General features: G+C 38.0%; 1 protein-coding gene across 7 annotated transcripts; it reads right to left on the bottom strand.

The window, feature by feature from the left end:
* Positions 1–183: 183 nt before the first annotated feature.
* On the bottom strand, positions 184–17,862 carry arfip2b (ADP-ribosylation factor interacting protein 2b). Of its 7 annotated transcripts, XM_084399772.1 has the most exons (11): positions 17,615–17,862; positions 14,718–14,829; positions 13,475–13,531; positions 10,707–10,815; positions 6,935–6,997; positions 6,021–6,107; positions 5,623–5,738; positions 5,303–5,524; positions 2,820–2,977; positions 1,806–1,980; positions 195–1,163 (listed from the first exon to the last, which is right to left on the bottom strand). In XM_084399772.1, exons 2-11 carry the CDS (start codon positions 14,814–14,816, stop codon positions 1,008–1,010), a joined length of 1,242 nt encoding a protein of 413 aa, XP_084255898.1. In that variant the 5' UTR covers positions 14,817–14,829; positions 17,615–17,862; the 3' UTR covers positions 195–1,007. The 7 variants fall into 7 exon arrangements, with proteins under 7 accessions (XP_084255892.1, XP_084255898.1, XP_084255893.1 ...); XM_084399766.1 differs by lacking the exon at positions 6,021–6,107 and having other exon boundaries at positions 184–1,163; XM_084399767.1 differs by lacking the exon at positions 6,021–6,107 and having other exon boundaries at positions 13,499–13,531.
* Between the last annotated feature and the right edge of the window lie 6,254 nt (positions 17,863–24,116).

The following is a 24,116-nucleotide window of genomic DNA, read 5'->3' as shown; positions in this document are numbered from 1 at the left end:
ATGATTGTAACAAACCTATAAATATACAGTATTCTGCATTGGTACATAATACTACAATAAACTATAATTGTCAAAATAAAATAAAAATGACACTCCTCTCCCTTCAAGAAAATAATCATGTTATAAACTATTCAAAGCTGTAAAGCAAATGTAATATTGACAAGACAAGAGACAGTGATATTTAGATTCATCTTCCATTCTGGGCTTTGTTAAAATGTGCAGGAAACGGCACCCACATCTGCTGAAATTCAATCCATAACATATGTCAAAGAATTATTAATTTGAGGCAAAATAGCTTAAAATGAGCAGCTCATTTTAAATATAATATTTCATGTATTTCAAAGAGAGACAACTGGACCAACATTGATTCAACAGTACTCTCATGGCCTAGTAAACATACAAGGATGCAATACTAATATCAGATAAACTCATATCTGGATTTTATCCAAATAAAATAAATTTTAGTTAGACCCACCAACACTGAACACTGAAAGCTCTGTGAAAGGAATGATAGGAATCCCCCATCAGCTACAATACCAAATCTACAATACAGAAAAAAAGATTGTAGGGACAAAATAAAACACTTTTCACAGAAAATCAAAAGGAAAATGTGTTCACTGACAGAGAGAAAGTGTGTGTGACGACTGAGTAATATTGAGAATAGTCTTAAAAAAAAAAAAAAACCGTTGTTCTGACTGACATATCAGAAGGATTGTTTCAGTCGGTTTAATGATATTTACAGGGATGAAGCTTTACCTTTGACATTTGATTGGACACTTTGGGACTGGTTACATACCAGAGGTGACTATTCAGACACTTGACAGTCTCAGAGCAAGAATAGGAGGAGAAGAATCAAGGAAGAGAATTATAGAGAGAGTTAGTGGAAAGAGGCTCTGTTGTAGCCCCACCTCTGCTAGCATCTCAGATTGCTGGTCTCTTGTGGTCCTACTGTGTTTCTCTGATTGGCTAAAGACATATATCATGAAATCAGGGGTGAATGGGCACTTTCACTGTTCTTCCAGCCAAGACGGTTTGTCGGCCCCTGGTGGTTTGAGTTTAATGTTGAACTGCTTGAGGGTCTGTTCCAACTGCTGCTGGTTTCCAGCAAAGTAGGCAGAGATGGCATTATGGAACAGCAGAAGTTGCTTGTGCATCACTTTTACCTGTGAGATAGATACACAAACACACCATGTTAGATGACAGAGACAACAGATAGATCAAGGGCTGCTTAAAGGGATAGTTTACCAAAAAAATTAAATGACCCCATGATTTACTCACCCTCAAGCCATCCTAGGTGTATATGACTTTCTTATTAAAAAATATCCTGGCTCTTCTAAGCTTTATAATGGCAGTGAATGGGTGTTGATATTTTGAAGCCCAAAAAAGTGCATTCATCCATCATAAAGGTACTCAACACGGCTCAGGGGGTTAATAAAGGCCTTCTGAAGAGAAGTGATGCGTTTGTGTAAGAAAAATATCCATATTTAAAACTTTATAAACTAAAATAAGTTTCCGACAGACGGCCGTACTTATTGATTTACCGTGTGGAGCCGTGTGGTGTACCTTTATGATGGATGAATGCACTTTTTTGGACTTCAAAATATCAACACCCCTTCACTGCCATTATAAAGCTTGGAAGAGCCAGGACATTTTTTAATAAATCTCAGATTGTATTTGTCTGAAAGAAGAAAGTCACATACATCTAGGATGACTTGAGGGTGAGTAAATCATGGGTTCATTTTCATTTTTGGGTGAACTATCCCTTTAAGTGGCTTAAAGAGGAAGTTATGTGGGTGGTCATGCACCTTATTTTCTTCCAGGAACTTGAGCTTGATGGTGACATCATTGCGAAGACGTTCATATTTGTCCTTGTGGATCTGGTACTGCTGCTGAGCAGCTTCGATACGAGCCATGGTAACAGCATCCCGCGGGCCCAAGTTCAGCTCCTCTAGATCTGCTCTGTACGCATCAAATTCTAGCCTACAGGACATCAGAGAAAAATCATTAAAAAAAAAATGGCACATACAACATTTAATACTTTTTATACAATGTGATGGCCAAAGTTGAAAGTTATTTATGGTGAGATCTGTTTACACTTGGTATTAAGATGTGTTTTGGTCGATCGGATCACAAGTGGACGACGCTAAATACAGGTGTAAACGGGGTCTAAAACATTTTGAGCTTGTCCACTTTCGACCACTTCCAGAGCTGGTCGAAAACGCATTCGACCAGATTGCTTTCGTAGTGTAAACACTCATGTAGTTGAATGTGTTCAAACAGCCACAAAAGATCGCCTACTGACCTAACGCGCAAACATTATGGGAAGCGCGCTAGCCAGATGGGATTTAAACTTTGTCGGCTGAAGACGAAAAACGTACCAAGCACAATGTTCTCTCGCCATTCCTGATTTCTAACTCACACTCATTGCGTTCGCGTAGTCTTGCGGCTGTCGCAGCAGAAACAAAAGCTGCTGATCTCTGTATGTTTTTGCAAATAACTGTGATAGAGGATATGCTTCTTCCTTTTTATCTTTCAATCAAAAGACTGAGTGAGAGGGCCAGCCAGCGTCAGTGCCTGTTGGTGTTCATTCAATACCATCTCTTCTGCACGTGCAGCAATATTCAATACTAACCCAGACAACTCTAACGTATACTGACCCTCTCAACGTCCAGTTGTATCAGAGGCTTATTAACTTAAAACAATTTAAGTGCTTGAAGTCCTGACAGAAAGTACTGCCCAGTGCCATTTCATATTGCAGAGAATTGAATCACTTTAAGCACCTTAAAGATTTTTTTTTTTTTTGCTGAAGTAACTTTTACCTGGCATTCTCATACATCTTGATAGTCATCAGTGTGTCTTCCATCGTTTTGTTCACCAGTGTGTTGATACTGGACACAAAGAAGTTGATGGCACCGAGCAGAGTCTCTCCATTCTTGCACAACAACTTCTGTGTTTCTGCATTGTATCCAAACTCATCCTGTGTGTAAACAGTAGACTATTGTGAGTGTGACTCTATTGCAGTGTTGTTATTTTAACTAAAATTAACAATTATTAAAAACATTTTAATTGAAGTGAAGCTACAATAACATAAAATATAAATTTTAGATAAAAACTTTGTGAAAATTAGACATGTTGGCTTGGCAAATAAGTTGAAGTTGAAGCACTAAAATTGTTGTAAACTGAAGTAAAAAATAAAGATAAATAACTAATAAAAATGACAAAATACTAAAACATATATTGATGTCTCAACCACCCTAATTCTGAAAGTTCTGTTTAATATGACATTGCTACATTTTATTATGCAAGTTTAGTTGCTTTGCTTTCAAATGACGTCACATATGGATGTATCTTAGGTATATACAGTGAGGAAAATAAGTATTTGAACACCCTGCTATTTTGCAAGTTCTCCCACTTGGAAATCATGGAGGGGTCTGAAATTGTCATCGTAGGTGCATGTCCACTGTGAGAGACATAATCAAAAAAAAAAAATCCAGAAATCACAATGTATGATTTTTTAACTATTTATTTGTATGATACAGCTGCAAATAAGTATTTGAACACCTGAAAAAAAAATCAATGTTAATATTTGGTACAGTAGCCTTTGTTTGCAATTACAGAGGTCAAATGTTTCCTGTAGTTTTTCACCAGGTTTGCACACACTGCAGGAGGGATTTTGGCCCACTCCTCCACACAGATCTTCTCTAGATCAGTCAGGTTTCTGGGCTGTCGCTGAGAAACACTGAGTTTGAGCTCCCGCCAAATATTCTCTATTGGGTTTAGGTCTGGAGACTGGCTAGGCCACGCCAGAACCTTGATATGCTTCTTACAGAGCCACTCCTTGGTTATCCTGGCTGTGTGCTTCGGGTCATTGTCATGTTGGAAGACCCAGCCTCGACCCATCTTCAATGCTCTAACTGAGGGAAGGAGGTTGTTCCCCAAAATCTCGCAATACATGACCCCGGTCATCCTCTCCTTAATACAGTGCAGTCGCCCTGTCCCATGTGCAGAAAAACACCCCCAAAGCATGATGCTACCACCCCCATGCTTGACAGTAGGGATGGTGTTCTTGGGATGTTACTCATCATTCTTCTTCCTCCAAACACGTTTAGTGGAATTATGACCAAAAAGTTCTATTTTGGTCTCATCTGACCACATGACTTTCTCCCATGACTCCTCTGGATCATCCAAATGGTCATTGGCAAACTTAAGACGGGCCTTGACATGTGCTGGTTTAAGCAGGGGAACCTTCCGTGCCATGCATGATTTTCAAACCATGACGTCTTAGTGTATTACCAACAGTAACCTTGGAAACGGTGGTCCCAGCTCTTTTCAGGTCATTGACCAGCTCCTCCCGTGTAGTTCTGGGCTGATTTCTCACCTTTCTTAGGATCATTGAGACCCCACGAGGTGAGATCTTGCATGGAGCCCCAGTCCGAGGGAGATTGACAGTCATGTTTAGCTTCTTCCATTTTCTAATGATTGCTCCAACAGTGGACCTTTTTTCACCAAGCTGCTTGGCAATTTCCCCGTAGCCCTTTCCAGCCTTGTGGAGGTGTACAATTTTGTCTCTAGTGTCTTTGGACAGCTCTTTGGTCTTGGCCATGTTAGTAGTTGGATTTTTACTGATTGTATGGGGTGGACAGGTGTCTTTATGCAGCTAACGACCTCAAACAGGTGCATCTAATATAGGATAATAAATGGAGTGGAGGTGGACATTTTAAAGGCAGACTAACAGGTCTTTGAGGGTCAGAATTCTAGCTGATAGACAGGTGTTCAAATACTTATTTGCAGCTGTATCATACAAATAAATAGTTAAAAAATCATATATTGTGATTTCTGGATTTTTTTTTTTTGATTATGTCTCTCACAGTGGACATGCACCTACGATGACAATTTCAGACCCCTCCATGATTTCCAAGTGGGAGAACTTGCAAAATAGCAGGGTGTTCAAATACTTATTTTCCTCACTGTATATGGCCAATGGTGAGATAGAGATATATATATTTTTTTTTTTTTTGCAGTATGTCTGTAGAGTGTTGACTGCTCAATTGTTTAACTAGTCTTAGACAATCCATCCAGCAATGTTAGAGACATTCTTGACTGGTCTGGTGTAGAAGTAGCAAAACACAAAATCTAAAGTAAACTGTGTTCTTGATGACATAGTTTTTTCTGTCTGTAAGCACTAGTTATTTTTAACAATGACAGTTTGAAAATACAAATACATGTATTTACACCAGTCCCATAATTTTGCATGGCAGGCACAACAAATATCGTAAATCTTAAGATGACCGTGCCGTCTCACCCGGAGTTCTGGAGACTTCTGACTGAGGTCGGCAAAAGTGTCTCCAAGGGCGTGCTGCGTCTGCACCATGCTGTAAAAGTGGTTGGTTAGCGCTCGCGCTAAATGCAGCACACTCTCGTACTTCCGTTTGGTTTCCCGCAGAACCTCGATCTGAGCCTCCAGCTCCAAATCCACAGTACGTGAGCCTCGGCCAAACCTCTCAGAGATCATCTGTTTGGTGCACTAAGGGAGAGAACCATAAATACAAAAGGCTTCAAAATTGGAGTGGCTAACAGCACATAACATCTAAATAGAAAAAAATAAAAAGTTAATTGACAAGCCTTGTATGTGTTCAGGCCCCATTTCTTCACGATGTCAAATTTCTCCACAGCAATGCCTCTTGTGGCCTCTTCTGCTGTCATGGAGGAATTGCTACTGGTGTGATGCATGTTGGACCCTGATACACAGAAAATGCTTACAGTAAGTCTCCAATTACACACACATACACTGTCTACATACAATGTCTAGTCTTCCACAATAATTTACACATTTGCAGATATTGTGGCCATCATTAATTGCATCAGAGAGAGAGACAGACAGACAGACAGACAGACAGTGTATCAGGTGTATGTGAAACAGATGAGATGAGAGAATAAATGAATGTGTTTTACTAAATAGGGGGAAAATGTTGTCAAAGAGCACTTAAATGATCCAGCACCGTTTGGGATACCTGGGATACAGGGGATGTCATCTGATTGGCTGGCTATTCGGCAGGCTGCAATTTGGCTTGGGGCAATGCCAACACCCCTGGACTTCATTCGCAGGTCTGGAGGGGGTCATGGCCAGGAATAGCAGGGGATGTTGGGGGTATATATGGTTATGGGGAAGAGGGAGTGAGTGGTGGATATGTTAAAAAGTGATTTAGGTAAGTGGGAAAATTACGTTTTACAATGGAATGGATTGCACCACATGAGAGTGAAGTGTATAGAATAATGCCAGTGCATATGTGTGTGAATGTGAAGGAAGATGGAGTAATGGGAAAGGGGAAAAAAGGGAGGGTGAGAGAGAGAAGGTGATAATGTAACGAGATGAAATGAACACGAGAAAGCACATGACTGATATTTTGTTAAATCTGCTGCCTCAGGACAAACAGATGGAGAAAATGTACAGTTCGCTCAAAAACACACAACTGTTATTTTAAGCCCCAATATGCCTGATAATTTATTTTTAGTGTTCATTAACACAGAAACAGAGTGTGACTAGGAGAAAGTTTCCAAACATACTTTACACCCAGCCATTCTGCAGCAGATTTTTCTTAATATTTCCTCGACAAAGTCAGCAAGATTAAAGTTTCAAAACTAATTTCCGAAGCAAAATGACAAAAGATTCATCATTACAAAGTTCCTGCCAGAGAAAAAAGCAACCTTAACCCAGGGTAGAAAGAAGAGAAATAAAAATGCAGCCTGTTTCAATCTGCTTGGAGAGAAAATAAAGGCCAGAAAAACAGAAGTGATTAAATTTATTCGTGCAGAACAGCATCCTATGCCCTAGGAAAAGACAAAATGGCTTAGAAAAGGACAATTATACAAGGCATCGTGGGAAGGTGGAAAAAGAGAAATAAGTGAGATCGGGTACGAATGAGGGATGAATGACCTTGCCCTTCATTTGGAATGCGTCTGTTGCCTAGAAAGTCAGTGTTAAGACGGATTGCAGGGCCTGAGAAAGGGTAAAAGAGAAAGAAGGTCCTCACTGAATCAGAAGGGAATAAATTTACACTGATATTAAGGCCCCAGGTGATCACCTTACAATCAGATCTACAACATATCCTGTCCAGACAAAGTCATTTTGTTAGATACATGAAACTAAATTAAAATCAAATCAAATCAAAAGCAGTCCGTTTTGGTTAGAATACTTTGCAAAAGTTAGCCTCATTTTTCATTACAGAGGACACTCATTTAAAGGGGACCTTTTATGCCCCTTTTTACAAGATGTAATAGAAGTCTCCGTTGTCCCCAGAATGTGTCTGAAGTTTCAGCTCAAAGTACCCCACAGATCATTTATTATACCATGTTGTAAATGCCCATTTTTAGCGGAAGGAAAAGCATGCTGTTTTCGTGCATGTATCTTTAAATGCTGCTCCCTACCCCGCATTCCAGAAGAGGGCGGAGCCTTTACAGCTCTTGCCTCAGACACTCCGCCAAAAACTAAAACATTTGTTTGGTTTTGATTATCATCTCTATCGCGGTCACGCTCACGTGATATTGAAGTTCGTCCTCATCATGAAAGTTGTGCATCTGCATGTGTTTTAAAGCCATTTCGTAATATACAGTAGTTAACATTTGAAGTGGATCAAAAAGTTAATCAAAGTTGTCCTAAGACAAGAACTGGTACTGTTAAAAATTCATGTATAACTTTGATGAAAGGTTTTGATCCACTTCAAATGTTGACTACTGTATATAAAGCCATATAGGTTTTTTGAGTGCACACACGCGCACAGAAAGCTGGATGTCAGACGGCAGATGTCAGATGTCAGACGGCACGTCCCATGAGTATTAAACTAAGTTCTCTTTCATCTTATTGCACTTAAACTGTCAAATACACACACGGTTATGTCAAAAACTAAAATTTCACATAAACATAAATAAACAACTGCTTTTTGAAACCCCAATATGCCTGATAATTTATTTTTAGTGTTCATTAACACAGAAACAGAGTGTGACTAGGAGTATCAGACAGTAACTGTTCTGAAAGTTACCAAACATACTTTACACCCAGCCATTCTGCAGCAGAACATTTCCTCAACAAAGTCAGCAAGATTAAAGCCAGATTAAAGTTTCAAAACTGATTTCCGAAACAAAATGACAAATGATTCATCATTATAAAGTTCCTGCTAGTAAAAAAAAAAAAAAAAAAAAAAAAAAAAAAAACTTAACCGTGGAAGAAAGAAGAGGAAAAAAATGCAGCCCGTTCCAATTCAATTCAAGTCACCTTTATTTATATAGCGCTTTTTACAATACAGCTTTACAGTGATAACAGGAAAATAATGCAACAAAGTTTGTTTCTGCTGTACAGCAGATCTAGAAGAAAACAGCGTCATTGTCCAGCTTAAAGGGGTGGTATAATACCCTTTTCACAAGATGTAAAATAAATCTCTGATGTCCCCAGAGTGTGTATGTGAAGTTTTAGCTCAAAATACCCCACATATATTTGTTAGGGTTGTCAATCGATTAAAAAAATGTAATCGTGATTAATCGCATGATTGTCATGAGTTAACTCGCGATTAATCACACTTTTTTTTATTTGTTCTAAATGTTACCTTAAATTAATACTTTTCAAGTTTGTAATACTCTAATCAACATGGGCATGGATAAATATGGATGCTGTATGCAAATGTATGTTTATTATTGAAACCATAGTCAACATAGAGCATGAAGATGAGACATGTTTCAAAGGTCATAGATGTTTTTCAAAGAACTTGTTCATGTCTATTTGACACTAGGGCTGTCGCGATAACCGCAATACCGCAATACCGCGCTACTGACAAGCCAACCGCAGAGGAATTCAAGTAACCGCAGCAACCGCGATATTCGCGTCTTTTCGTTTTGCATAAGGCTATACCCTTCTTGTTTTGAACTTCGTGCATGTGTCTTTAATGTTAAATAAGTTAATAATGATAATAAGACGTGGTTATCATGGTTTTATCGTGGTGATTTGTACAGAGACTTAGTGGATTTGCACTTAAGCCTAAACAGACTGTGAATGAGAGAGATCGACTGAGCGTGTGCGATTACCTGCGTCTGTTTTTGAGGTCAAGTCATACTCGTGAAAAGGTTGCCGTGTCCAAGGAAAGTTAAATATTTGTCCTGTCATCCTTTTAACGTTTAAAATAAAGGGTATTTATTACCATGAATAGCATCAGCGACAGCGCTGGTCAGCATCCACAGCGCGAGGAACTCGCGGTCGCGAGAAACAAAACTCAGTGAGTCACGCATTGAATCAATGCCATTTGTCTCTAATGGAACGCACCTACTGTGTATCTCCATTTCTCCAACTAGGGGTTGGGCCACGGGTCAAACAGAAAATACGCGCTGCGTTAATCGCGCGTTAAATAAATTAGTGCCGTTAATATGATTTTGCATTAACGCGTTATTAATGCACTAATATTTGTATATAGCATGATAAAAAATTTTCACTTTTTGAGGGTGAACAAAAAACTGTCCCTTTAAATGCAAATGAGCTGCTGCTCCCGGCACAGAGGGCGGAGCTTCAACAGCTCGTTCTTAGCAGCTTCGATTACCTCACGCAGACATGCACTGAAAATGTCAAAAATGTTTAGCCTTTTATGTTCAAACCGGAGTCAAAGTGACAACATGTAGACAACATTTCTGAATGGTTAGTTAATGAATTTATGTAGCTTATGTGTAGTTATCTTCTAGTCATTGATTAGCATATTCGGTCTTGATAATCTATAAATCGTGTTCCGGGGGCGGGGTTTATGTACATTTTTAAAAGAAAATAACTCCCTTTGCTTTGATCTTTGAGCATCATAACTTTGCAGATTTTGTTTATGCTCAAACAGCAACATTACACACTAACTAAAGTTAGAAAAGTGAAATCATAATCAACCACCCCTTTAAGTAAGTTCAGTGATGGTTCATTTATTTTGTAAAAAAGTTATTAATTTAGTTCACTTATATTTATATATATATATATATATATATATATAGCTGCTCTGGAGAAAACAGTGTTGTCATTGTCCAGCACAGTTCAGTTATCATATAATTCTGTCAATGCAGGCAGATCAATAATATTGTTGAATATTAAATGTGCTTAGAGAGAAAATAAAAGCCAGATGAACAGAAGTGATTAAATTTAAACACATTTATGTTCAAACACCATGTAAAAGTGAATTTAGCATAATAGGTCCCCTTAAAACTAAAGGATACCTGAGGATCTGTGACCTTTTTCACTCTGGTTAATGTCAAACTTTAAAGCCATTAAGAATGACTCACACACTACCTATACACACAATGACCAATGCCAGAGGCCCTGGCTCTCATTTGGATTGCACAATAGGAAAGAAAGGACTGGAAAACTCAGCAAGGAAAATATGCAAACCATATTGTACAATTACAACTTCTTCTCCACAAAAAATATGTATGTATTTGCATCTGAGAGTACAAATGTCAGCCAAGTCATTTCAAACATGGTAAATACCACCAATTTAAAAAAAAAAAAAAGTCAATGTATGTTTGGGGTCAAGTGAATCTAAAACCAGCCTAATTATACTGGAATTTCTTATGCAGTTTTGCATATTGCTAGGTGAGACTGTATTTTACGTGTTCGCTGCAGAAGTAGCAAAATGGGTTTTGGAAGAAGATGTGAAGAACAGTGAAGAGTTAAAGAATGACAGGATTTCTTATACCTTTGATAGAGCTGGTTGGAATGATGCCTTCCGTCGTACCTCCATAACCACCTGAAACGATGCTGGTTTCATTTAGGTTGGGCCCGGATACCATGACCTGTTGCAAGTCCTACAGACATGGAAACAGAGAAAAGAAGAGATCTTAAGTATTCAAATTGGCGACCTAAAAATTATTTTGTCATGTAGTGAACCATTTGTGCAAGTGCTAAACACACAAACATAGGCAAACGTTGTTAATTGTTAGAAGGAACATTTTAGGGTTAGAATCACATGGGACCTAGAATTAATAAGAATCATGTGTCTGTGAGACATAACAAAATTCATATGTAACTTCCTGTGAAAACAAACCCTCTGAAAAACCCATGTGTTTCCTTGTTTGTAGTAAAGGAATTTGACACCAAAGCTTACCAGGCAATTACAGCACAAGGAAGGAAACAGTCTGAACAGTTATCTGAAACAAGTCACATTAGTGACTATAAAACGGTCAACAACCCACACCAAAGCATACATGTTATCTGAGACCATAAACTACAAAACAGAGCCTTCTTACAAGTAAACAACAAATCCAATAAAATAATTGTTTTTTTGTGTTAAACAATCACAATATTAAGTCAACTTTCTTTAAAAGTGCACTACGTAACTTTTTTTTGTAAAAAAAAAAAAAAAAAAAGTTGTAAATAGTCAATACACCATCAATCCTTCTTCAAAAAAGTGGTTTTGTCTTACTTTTAGACCAAGAGGGATGTTTTTCGCGTGAAATTGCGGACTAGCAACTCGTGTGGGAGTGGCATAGGTTAGTTGTCACAACTAGCACGGAAGGTTGACGACATGGAGCACGGTAAATCTCAAACCTCTGGGGAATCAACAATTTTAAACAAACACCGAACAGAGGAGCTTCTGCTTGCAAAAAGAGAATGCAACAGAGCTTGTAATAAAACAAGAATCAACATTGGCCTGGCTTTTTGGAGATGGCCAGAACTGAGGGATTCGAAATGTTGTAAAAGTGACACGGAGATTGCATTTTTATTACTATATATTTTATTGAACTGATAAATTGCCATATGTAGCTCTCTAACAGACAGAGTTCATTGTAAAGAATTATCTATTGTGAAGGGTCATTTCATTATGTTGTTGTAAAGCTGTGCTGGAATTTATTTTCAAGGAAGTACCGTGTCTATTAATGGGTAAAACTACCGTAACATCTTCAGCAAGTTAGCTTGAGATCCTTTCCATCTAACCAGGTTATATCTCTTAAGCCTAGTAGTGAATGTTTTATGAGCGGTAGGATAACCATATTCATCCGCAAAGTCACGCAGAGCTGAAGCACAACCAAAACAATGTCCTTCCGCAAAATACATTCAGTTTTGTTTTTTAATCACTAGAGGGCCAAAAGTTGCATACTGTACCTTTAACTAGTTAAAGGATAAAGTTAAATGAAATGTATTATTATTAGGGCTGTCAAAATTAACACATTAACGTTTTCGATAATTTTTTTCAGTTTAACGCATTAAAAATATTTTATACAATTAACGGAGCATCCGTTTCTTTATATAGATAGCATTACGTTATTTGATCACTCTTCTTCATGTAAATGCTTTTAAATCATTAAAGCGCAATAAGAAACAAACGCCATGCCGCACTGAGTTCTCTTTCGCGCTTGTACAGACAAAAAAACACACTAAATTATGCCAAAATGCCCATTTTGTCAAGGATCCTCATAAGGACAGTCTTAAATGAAGGTAAAGATTTATGAAACTGGGATGCATGTCAGATCAACGTCATGTGCAGCAGGTCTTAAAGTGACAGCAGCCTAATAAACCTGCTCCTGTCTGTGTCATTAATGTAAATCAAAGAACAAAAGAAAAAGAGAAAAATCACTCACTGCTCTTGACTGAAAAACTTTTGTAGCTTTAATAAAAATGTATCTATATTAAATTTATAGTTTATGCAGTGAAACCTATGAAGTGTTTGATAACTATTAAATTTCTGTAGCCTATATTTACTACCTGTCAGATCAAATATTTAAAATATACTGACTTTGTTGTTTCTTTCTACATTAATTTGGCAATTGAATGTGAAATGTGTTAAAAACTTTAATGTAAGGGCGATTAATTGTGATTATTACAAAGAAAATGTGCAATTAATTCGTTTTATTTGATTTTATCGATTGACAGCACTAATTATACATTTTAACGAGGGAGGAACAAAGTCCATTTATATAATGGACACTCATGTAATGTACAAGTATATGACAATGTATACAACAAAATATCACTGACAAAATATACAATTTCATTCATTTCCATTGTAAAACAAATAACAAATGAATGTGTTGTTTTTGCCAGGACATAAACAGGCTCATGGGATACATATGCTGGTATACAGTACGCTCTGTACTGTATGCAGTGGCCCCTTTAAATAACAAAACAGAATGAATTATTATAATACAAAATCCACTGAACACACTGTATAGAGTTAATAGGTACTAAAAGGTCACTAGCCATTGGTTAATACCACAAAGGGACAAAACAGGATGTTTTTCAAAACAAACAAAATCTGTATAATTTGGATTTGTATCTAACCTCAAACATCGATTAATATGGAGTGACAGAGGCCAAAAAAATAATGCATGTGATTTGAAAAACATCCCGTTTATAGAGACAAAATTATGGGGAGAACTAAAACCATTTTCTGCTGGAAAGACATACACGTGCAAGCAAACACACACACACACACACACTGCCACCCTTCCCAGTGTTCCTTCTCACCCTGAGGGCTGCGGGACTCCCTACCTTCTCTCTTAAGCTCCACTGAACCTTTGCAGCCTGCACAGACATCAGGGAAGAACATGACAACAAAAAGACAAAAGAAAGAAAACAAACCAAAAATGAAGCACAATGTGAAACAAAAACAAACTTGAAAACAGTGATGATAAAATAATCTAACACAATGGAATCCATATTTTAGGGTCGATTAGCACCTGTTAATACAACAATGACAGACTTCAAAGCTTGACAATAAGAAAAAATACATTGAGTTACACTACTTTGCATAATTTCAGCCTCAGCAATGAATAAACCCTTCATAAAGTGGGTAGCTAACAGATCCTTGTCACTCCAAACATCAGTGAACAAATGGATGAGGATTACAAAAAAGAAAATGCCACTCTTTCTCTCTGTTAAAGTCTGTTTTCACATTCTGGCTCAATGCTACCGATCTATTTAAAGACCCAATGTAACGCCAAAGTGCCATCTGCCTTTAGCTTTGCCATTATTGCAACTGTGAACATGATCAGCCTTGGTCCTCCTGGGATGAGCTTTTTAAAATGGACTTAACATGAGAATGACAAAAAAATAAAAATATACCTATTTTTAAAACAAATAGCCTTTAGTTCCCTATAGGAATGATTAAACCTCTTAGCAAATATCTCGCTTGTGTTTGCCCAACACGTCTTCTCCCGGATCCGGTGCCACAGTTTAGTTGTCTTACAGAGGTGTGTCTTGTGACAACATTACCACTATTTACAATGGTTTGAACAATAAGGAGATTTACACTTTGTGCTTGGCTGCATTAACCTGTTACTCTTGAAACACTAAGACAATGAAGACGCATGCTAGACTTCCAATGAAGTCATTTTTACGAAACAAATGCATATTACTATTACTTAACCTTAATTTGTAACTGCTTATTTCAAATCTCCAAGAAAAAGCTGAAAAATTATTAACTGCAATGTTTGCGTCACCTGCTACCTTGAGTTTTTTTCTCATGGCTGATATGGCAAAACAAAACTAAACAAACTTGTTAGACAGCTAGATTTCAGACTCTAACAATATATATATAAACCTAAACGCTGTGACCAACATTTTGATGCTTTGATACTTTGATTCAGCTTTGCAAACAGAGGAAAAAACTGAATCATTAGGGTGGGTTCAGGTAAACTGGACCACTTTTTGACATTGAAATCACTATTAAAATGTGGCCCAATGCAGCTGAATCACATGTATCACTCACCTGCTCCAGGCTGTCATCTTCTGCCAGATTCCTAGAGTCCCCATTACTGTTAATAGGAATCTCCATAGTGGCTGCTTTACTCATCATACTCTCCGCCATACTGGGAGTGTTGCTGAAAGACAGAGTGAGATAAGGAAAAAAGATAAGAAAATTAAACAGAGAGAGCTTTTCATTATATTACAAATGGTAGCCCATGACATTTCAGAATAATATATTCATGAATTCACAGCTGCTAATTAACAATGTAGACCAGAACTCACTTCAGACAACAAGCACTAGAGAATAAATTATTATTACAGTCTAACTTACAAGGTCAACGTGAATGGTAACCAAGGCTGGCCGTCATTCTACATGACACATCCTTTCGTAAAAAAACATGAGGCTGAATAAATTATGACAATCAAAATATCCCTTTAACTAAAATATTCAAGGCCTTCTATACTCCACATACATTTGGTGGCAACATGGAAAGGAGTTTACACAGGAATGTTCTGTTCAAAAGTACTATCAGATCTGACAGAACCCAACCCAGTCATTATCATAAAAGGCACTGCAATGGAGTTCAAGGACTAGATCTTTCACTTCAAACCAATTAACCCGGTTAAAAACCCCTGTGAGTTTCTGTACCTCTGTGATATTTCCATTGATACTTGCTTTGGTTACTCCTTCAGAGCTCAATCCTCTCACCCCTGCGGGAGGGGCTTCACTGCAATGAGTGAGCAACTTCTCAAGCAAGCTTTCATTGTTAGCTCTCATAAAGCTCCCAAGCTCAGCCTCCTCAATGGGCAGAGGAAAATATAGGAATGCAGGGAGCTATGTAACAATCATGTGACTCATGCAAGTTTGTCTAAGCTTCAGCTTTAGACAGGCGCTCAGAGAGCCGATCTGAGCGGAGACATCATAGCCTGCCTTCACATAAAAGCCATTTAATTCTCCTGAGTGCTGAAGCATGAAATTTAGGTAGGGGAAAAAAGCTACTGGTTCAAGTCTTATCTGTAAACCACAGGAATGGAAAACTAGCATTAATAAATTTGCACTCAGTGAGCAGTTGTGATGGCGGTGAGCCAGTGCAAGTGCTCCTTTACTATAATGGAAAGGAGGGGATACTGTGGATGTTGTGACCTTATTGAAGACATTAAAATAAGCACCGTTTACTTAGCGTAATGAAATTGTGGCAATGTCATTACGAGAGAAAAGTATTCAATTTGTGGCTTGCAGTATGACCCTTGCTTTACCAGCTACCTGTTGATGTGAATTACATTCTCTCTTACTGTGCAGCTGCACATTTGAATGATCCAGTCAGTGAAGAAATGCTATTATTTAGAAGGACAATCTGGAATCAATTTGGTTGACAGGTCAGTAACCTATTGTCAAATATGCAGACTCTCAATTAAAGCTCATCTGATGGATACATGCATGCGTGGAAGCAACTGCCTAGCAATTCCCTAGCAACCACCCAGAATACCTTAGAAACCGCCCAGAACACCATAGCAACCGCCTAGTAAAACCCTAGCAACCGTGCCGAATTTTGCCACTGCAAGCACCACTCACATTTTCTTCAGGAAATGTTCGTTCTAGTTAATTATGTTCCTCTACCTTGCTACGTGGACAGGGTAAACTTATGGAAAACTTTGCAATGGCTTCAGGGATCTACAAAATAATCTGAAAGAAAAACAGATAGGCCTGTAATTTGACAGCCATGACAACACTACAACATACATCATTGACTTTGGCCTTTTTTCCTGTGATTTTCCACTGGTTTTGCGGAGGCAGCATGCCATCTAACCAAGGCTGCATCTATGACAACAAGTACAGTTACAGACTCAAGCTAGCAGGCTGAGGTGATGTTGCTTAAGCACCTCCCTAAAAATATGTCTCAAGGGACCAGCGTGGAAACAAGAGGCTCTTTAAAACAAAACAAAACAAGACATATTCCAAGTCTACACTAGTGGTGAGGATTTTAATCCATCCCAGTGAATTTAATTATTTTTAATTTATTTAGTAAAACTATTCTTTCAGTCGTCAGTTCTGCATTATATCAGTAGGTGGCTACAAGTGTGTTATGAAGAATCATTAAACCATTCACTCAACCATGTCAGTCGACAAAAACTATTCTTTCCTTAAATAAAATGTTCATGCTTGCAAAAGTGTCAGTCATTTTCCACATAAACAACAAAGCAATTCTCTCTCTATTTTGTCAAATGAATGATTCTTCAATACGTCCAACCATATGCTCCTCAGCCAGCTCTCAAATGTTATTGGCTCGTGCTAAACTTAACCAGCTACTATATAAAACATGAAAGCAAACGAAAGAATTGTTAGTAACGCTACATGGGCATGAACGAAAACAATTCGTCTACTTAAGTCTAAACTAGTGGTGAACGAATCTTCAATCTGCCTGCTGTCTATTGGGCTACAACCTGGGCGAACAGGTGGCACAGGTGAACGTTGACAGTTGGTTCGTGACATTTTACCTACGACACCATTCACCTCGATAAACAAACAATACCTTCAATCCATAATTTCAATAAAAGCACGAGAGTTCTACTACGAATATTTATATAATCGACCTTATGGCTCGTTCAACCGTGCAACATTTTATTTCTCATAACGCATCATTGTCATTGTGTAAGGTACAGTCAGCTGACTCAAGCATCCACTGTCAAATTGACGGTCCTTGTCGCCCAAGGGCCTTTTCTTAAAAGAAACCGCTTTTCGTGCATCAAGACAGATAAACACACTTGAACCATGAAATCGCTAAATAAACCCACATTAATTTTCGCCGTCATATTTCACAACAATGCATGCAGTAGGCTACATTAAGGCTATTTCGATGTCTGCTTACTGCGATAATGACTGCATAAATAATAAAGATCAATACATAAATGTTATCTTACCTGTGTTTTCTATTCTAGGATTAGCTATTTGACACGCGTGCTGAATATTTTATCCCAGTTCACGCGCAATCAAACACTGACACTTCAAAAAGAGTGAGGAAATTATAAAAGCATGCATTCATTGAGGCTGAATTTATGTTAATTCATAAGCAGGCGGTTTTTCCCATGTTCAACCGATTCCACCATGTCCGGCGGCTTGTTTGTATTATTGGGCGAATCAGCCTCCAGTAGCCCGAAATGCCTTGCGGATCTGACGACAGGCGCCGACCTTCCTTTAGCCGACGTGGAACAAGCAGCAGGCGCGAGGAGGAAGCCATGATGAGAAGGGAAGAGAGGAGGCGATGAATAAAAACCAAACGTACAGAGAAAAAGAAGAAGATGATGATAAATGTTATTATCATTATATAAAAACAGAAAAGAAAAAATATTTTGAGAACTGTTTCTTAAATCTTTTCAGTTTTATCCTACATTTCCTCAGTCTGTCTTGATGTGTTACCTTGGTGGGAATTCTTTCAATATTTAGCTTACTTAAAACTATCTGTTTAATGGTTATTGATAACAACAATAATAGTAAGACCACATTCATAACATAAGAAAACCACTAGATCCAGCAACCAGTAAAATCCTCTGTTTGTCTGAGGGTGGCAGTATAAGGCCAGGCAAGACACTATAAGCAAAGAACAAGACATTTCTCAATAAAAGAGCCAATCGTTATTGCGTCACTGCAGCTGCCGTTAGAGACATTCCTAATATCAAAATGTAATTTTCTGTAAAAATGTTCTGCTTTAGAACTATATGTATTGTGAACAAAACATTATACGCAATAAATGTGACCTGAATGTAAGTGATTATCAATGACGTAGGCCTAGCTGAAAGGACTTCACACAATTATTTTCTCTAGCAAGCATAGGACTATTGTTTTGTTTTTCTGGCCCTCAACCATCTTCACCCACAAAAGCACTGAAATGCTGCAGGACTGTAGAGTCGCTTGCCTTGGGACAGCAAAATTTAGCTACCATACCATTAAAGTGGTTGAACCATGTAGATACTGTTTTCTCTGCCAGGCTCCTCTGTCCCATTCTGACTTGTGCTCCTACTTTCTTTATCACTGGTAGGCATACTTGAAGATTCACTGATATGGTTCCAACAACTTTCAATAACAGAACTCATTAGAAATCATAACGTGTTAAAACAGTATGGTTATTATTTTAAAACGTGTGCAAACATATTCCATACACTCGGAGATTGTATTGTTCCACTCACTCTATTTCTTTTTCATTCCCATCACCTAGACACACTTACTCTCACAGCTTCTCACTCAAAGTGCCATGAGAATGTCTGTAACAGACCCGAGAGGAGAGTTTGTCTCCAGCGTTGTGGTGGGTCCTGGTGCTTCAGTATCTCAGCAGGGGGGCTCTGCATTTCATATTAACCTCTCTGATAGAATCAAGCAAACAACCATCCAAAACATAAAGGGATATTTTTATGGTTATTGATGCAATATGCAATTGCTGGCCTTCTCAACCATGTGTAAATGCATTCCTGCTATAGCTTTGTAAAGCAGCTAACTTAATTTGGCATGTGAAGGCTGTTAACAGGACAACCTGCCATTCTTTAGAGGTGTTTCAGAAGTTTCCCTCAGCTGCCAAAGCTGAGCTTTTACTGTTTTTGTTGGTTTATATTTCACCGCACTGTAACAGCACTTGTGGAGCTTGCACGTATGACTTTTTGTTTAATGAGTGATTTGCACGTACAATGCAAGTACGGTGATGTTGTAAACCTTCCCCACACTCAAACTGTGAATACCCACAGTCATTACACACAAGCTCCACAAAGAAAAGTGTTTCAAACCTCAGATTAGGCAACAAATATATATGCAATTTAAAGGAAATCCAATTATTATATTTGCCTGCTTCAGACTATTTACTATTTGGTGACCTGAACTTAATGGTCGAACCCAGACAGCAACATAGTGTCGCCCAGATCCGGCCCACATCTGGTACGCGTGGAATCCACATGTACCAGATGTGGTCAGGATTTGGACTGACATGTTGCTGTCTGGGAAGAGATGCTTATTTTTTTATTCTGGATCTTTTACAGACAAAATTTAATTTGATATATTTTAAGAACTTGTCACATGCGTTTTAAAATATATACCTTTTTAGTATTTTGAACCCCCTTATTTGTCAATGACTCTTATATGAACCACTTGGTGGCGCTGTAACCTACATAGATGATGACCTACATGATTACATGAGAATGAATGTTTTGAAAACTAGCCGCCACCTCTCTGTAACCTTGCTCACCTTAAATGGCTGCATTCGTCTTGAGATGTGTGACATGTTTGTGTGTGACTTATAGTTTGCAGTCGGATGCTCATCATAACAGGTGAAATCCAGCTGCCACACATCAGCACACATCAGCATAGCACAATTTGTACTTCTCACGCTGCCAAATTTTTCATGTCCCTCATCATAAAACCTCTAATAAGGTCACTATTAATGGGATCCTGATCAAGCTATTTCTTAAACACAGAGCTGGTCATCCTCTGAATACAATCTGGTTTTGACTAACTCTCTCAACAATGAACTCCGAAAAACAGCTTAGGTCACGGAAGAGACTGGGCAGAAACACATGCGTGAAAAGATTTATTGTTGACATCAGCTGATTAGATTTTGCAAACTGTCAAGCATTATTTGAACCTTTTTTTAGTCTTCATGTTTTAAATAATTATGTCTTTGTTTATCTGCGAATGAACAGCTTATTATTTGTGCATGTGATTGGAAAACACTATTGTTACTGTACATGCATAAATCTTTTATCAGTTTGACAGGCACTGCATTTGATCTAAATTAACTTGTGATTGCAATGAAGATATACACTTAAATTGATCAACAGTGACAGAAGACAATTATTATGTTGCAAAAAAAAACTATTTTAAACAAAATTTCTATTCATCAAAGAATCCTGAAAAAAAACAACAGTTTTCAACATTGACAGTAAAGTACCAATAATAATTGAGCACCAAATCAGCATATTAGAATGATTTTTTTGAAGGATCATGTGACACTGGAGACTGCAGTAATGATGCTGAAAATTCAGCTTAGCATCACAGGAATAAATTACAATTTAAAATATATTAAAATAGAAAACAGTTCAATTGAATTCTAATAATATTTCACTTTTTTACTGTTTTTACTGTATTATAAAACAAATAAATGCAGCCTTGGTGAGCAGAAGAGACTTCTTTCAAAAACAAACTATTCCAAACTTCTATCTGGCAGTGTATGTTGAATTGAACCCATGACCTTGGAGTTACTAGCGCCATGCTCTACCAGCTGAGCTACAGCAACAAGAAGACACATCACACCTTGTGTATGTACTTGATCTCCCCTCAGTGTGGTTCTTGTTACTTGGGTCCGGACCAAAGCGCAGATGACTGATTCCTGGACGTCGAGTGCTACGGCAGCCTGTGGGATCAACTCTGGAATGCTGCCTTCACTTGTGAAGAATCCAGAGTCATGTTTATGAGATTAAGTACCAAACTGCACTCCCGGCTCAACGGATGACCCCAACATCCCACCTCGATATCTTTCATGAGGAACCAGATGCCATTTCGGTCTGTGTGTGTATGAACACGGACATACCGGTATGTATGTTCATATGTGTGTATTTGCAAGAAAACGCACAACTAGAAGCAGCTGCTGGAGCCCCTTGCTCTCGGCCCACAGCTCTCGCCCGAAATCACCCTCCAGAGAGCACAGAGACATGGTACATCAGAGGCTGCTGACTGATCCAAACCAGCTCCCACGAGACACACAGCACCAGTTTGTCTTCGTATGTCAGAGCTGGCTGTTGCTGAACTCCTCTGGCCAAAGTTCAATAAAAAAGTTCCGAGCAAAATATATACTGATAACATTATGTAAATGAATTAGGGAATGTAATGAAATAATACACATTATTAAACAGTAGTTAGTTCTGGTCTGGCTTTGTTGTTATTAACTAGAACTAATTCTAAAATGATTAAAACTCATTTCCGTTAATTCCGTAATAAAGCTGAAATACAATAAAAAAACATATAATTACATAATTAGAAATGTTGATAATTTGAAATAAAATATGTTGAAGTACTAAAATGGCTAAAACTAAAGCTGGAATAAAAATAAAGCTATTAGAAATGTATTTCTAATTTGTTCACTGATCAGTGAGGAACATCACTAAATGTTTCTCGGAGATGCTCAATGCTCAGTTCTACTTTGGCTTCTTTTGGAACTATTTTCACTGGTAGAATAAATATAGACTTGTAATATTTTCTAAAATGTCTAAAAGTTTGTTTATTACATATTAATTGATATAGATATATAGACATTTTACCATGTTTTTCTGTTAGAAATTAAATTTACAGCACCAAAATAATTTATAGCACCTACTAGGTAATTGCACAAAGTGCCTTCCCACAATTTCCTAAATTATTTCAACTCTCAAGGATGGCTTGAGAAGCTTTCACTTTCACCCATTTAACAGTACATGGTTGCCAAACTGCTGCCAAAAGGCCACAAATACATTGCCAAGGCATCTAAACCGCAAAGTTAAACGAGAAACAGGGCTGTTGTATTTTAGAAGCACTGAACTCTCGCTCGTTCCAAACACCATGAGGTAAAAGTCTCTATGTGGCTTTGCCCTCCACAGTTTGAAGTTTTTCTCTGTGAGCATAGCAGGAGAGAGTATTTGCGCATGTGTGTGTGCATCTGTGTTTGTGGGAGATTACTCTGTGACAAAGTGTTCACACGCAACTCAGCAGCCAGCTGCAGAAATTCTGCTTGTTTTCTCCACAGAGCTGTCTCTGCCCAAGGAATCTAAAATGTTCCCCTTAAATCACCAAACCATATCTGTGGACCAAAATCTAGACCCAAAATGACTTAATTTATCTAAGCCTTTATCATTAGAGATCTGTAATTCATTTGCTTCAATACACGCTAAATTAAGAAAGAATTCACATGGTAGACGTTATTTGTTAATACTAAGTGGGCGAGAGAGAAGGAAAGAGCAGATTTACAGCTGTGAATACAGGTGTGTCCTGTGAGATCCATCAATAAATTGTCTCAAGACACTCAAGCGTGACAAGCAAGAGTGAAAAAAAGATTGGTGTGTTTATGTCAGGATATCTTTTGACACCGCTTTACCATTTCACATTCAATCAAAACCATAGGGCTGAAACCAAACTGGAGCCAAATCTGTTTGCTTGCGTCCCAGTAGTTGATTCAAAACAAGAAATTTTTATCTCAAATCTCACCCCCTTCAGTCAGAATTTTCACCAGGGCTTGTGCATTAACTATTTTGACATCAATACCATGGGGAAAAACTACCATATAGATTCTTTTTTATATTATCTCATAATTTGGCAGCAGGTATATTAGGCTGCTGTCACTTTAAGACTTGACACACAGATCCATTATCCGGTTACACATGCATTTTATTTGTTAACTGTTTTATTTTACTTTCACTTAAAATGTAACTGTTTACGTGAATACTCACCAAGACCGGCATTCTGACGTTATTTTGTGAGTATTTGACTGTTTAGGTCAATAAGCAGCAAAAAATAACTCAATTTAGTACTGAGAGGTGGCTTTATGTAAGGATGTGAGCAACAAATCTGTGGGAATGAGTAAAATGATGTGCAATACGTGCAATCCCACGCTGAAATTTAAGCCCTGTAACACCAACAATATTCATCCGGAGCAAATGAGTTGAGGGGAGGCAGGTTTATGTGTCAACTACTCACTGTAGGAGAGATGATAGAGTGACAAAGCGCAGCTGGGATCGTGTATCTATTCTGTGGAAAATGAGTATTGTAAGCGTTTCAGAGATTTCAATAAAGTAGTTTTTGACAACACTACATTGCACTTCGTTTATTATTTCAGGTGCCTTTATAAAAGACTACAATTGAAAAATGTATATATTATATATAAAATGACTGCGTTACACGCCACTGCTGAAATACACCCGCATTTGGTGGGTTGGTAGGTGTGAATGTCAAGCCGTGTTTGTCACACTAAGGGCTTTCAATTAAATCATGCTTTATGCTAAAACGTTATAGCACGCTAGATGAGCGTGACTCCCTCATTTTGTTTAATTTCAAATGAATCAACTCAATTCATCAAGTATAAATAGCTCATGTTCAGGCCTGTGGCCATAATAATCTAGATTTAAGTGTTTACATACTAATATTCAGAATCTGCTTTTGATGTTGTGTTTCCCATAGCATTGTCTCCAGCACGGCTTTGTGTAAACCAAGTGTCTCTGCCAGGCGGTCACCTCCTGGAGTTCAGTCCTGTAATGCGCAGAGAGAAAGATGGATGGTCTTCCTCAACAAAGTCATTAAGAGGGTGAGCAAACATTCCCTTAGCCCCTCTTAAAATGACAAGCCTCTCTCTCTAAATAAAACACGTAGCTGCACAAAAACAAATAATTTTTCCAGAACACTCCTCTCCAATGTCATCTG

The sequence above is a fragment of the Rutilus rutilus genome (genome assembly GCF_951802725.1).
Source record: "Rutilus rutilus genome assembly, chromosome: 25".
NCBI lineage: Eukaryota > Metazoa > Chordata > Actinopteri > Cypriniformes > Leuciscidae > Rutilus > Rutilus rutilus.
The sequence above is the reverse complement of the archived record's forward strand: the minus strand, read 5'-3'. Positions and strand labels throughout refer to the sequence as shown.

Coding starts and splice junctions, on each gene's coding strand:
- arfip2b (XM_084399772.1), bottom strand. CDS start 14,816: ATGGCGGAGAGTATGATGAGTAAAGCAGCCACTATGGAGATTCCTATT. Junction 5,525..5,622: donor GGGGCCTGAACACATACAAG/GCTTGTCAATTA, acceptor TCTCTCCCTTAG/TGCACCAAACAGATGATCTC. Junction 2,978..5,302: donor AGAAGTCTCCAGAACTCCGG/GTGAGACGGCAC, acceptor GTTTACACACAG/GATGAGTTTGGATACAATGC.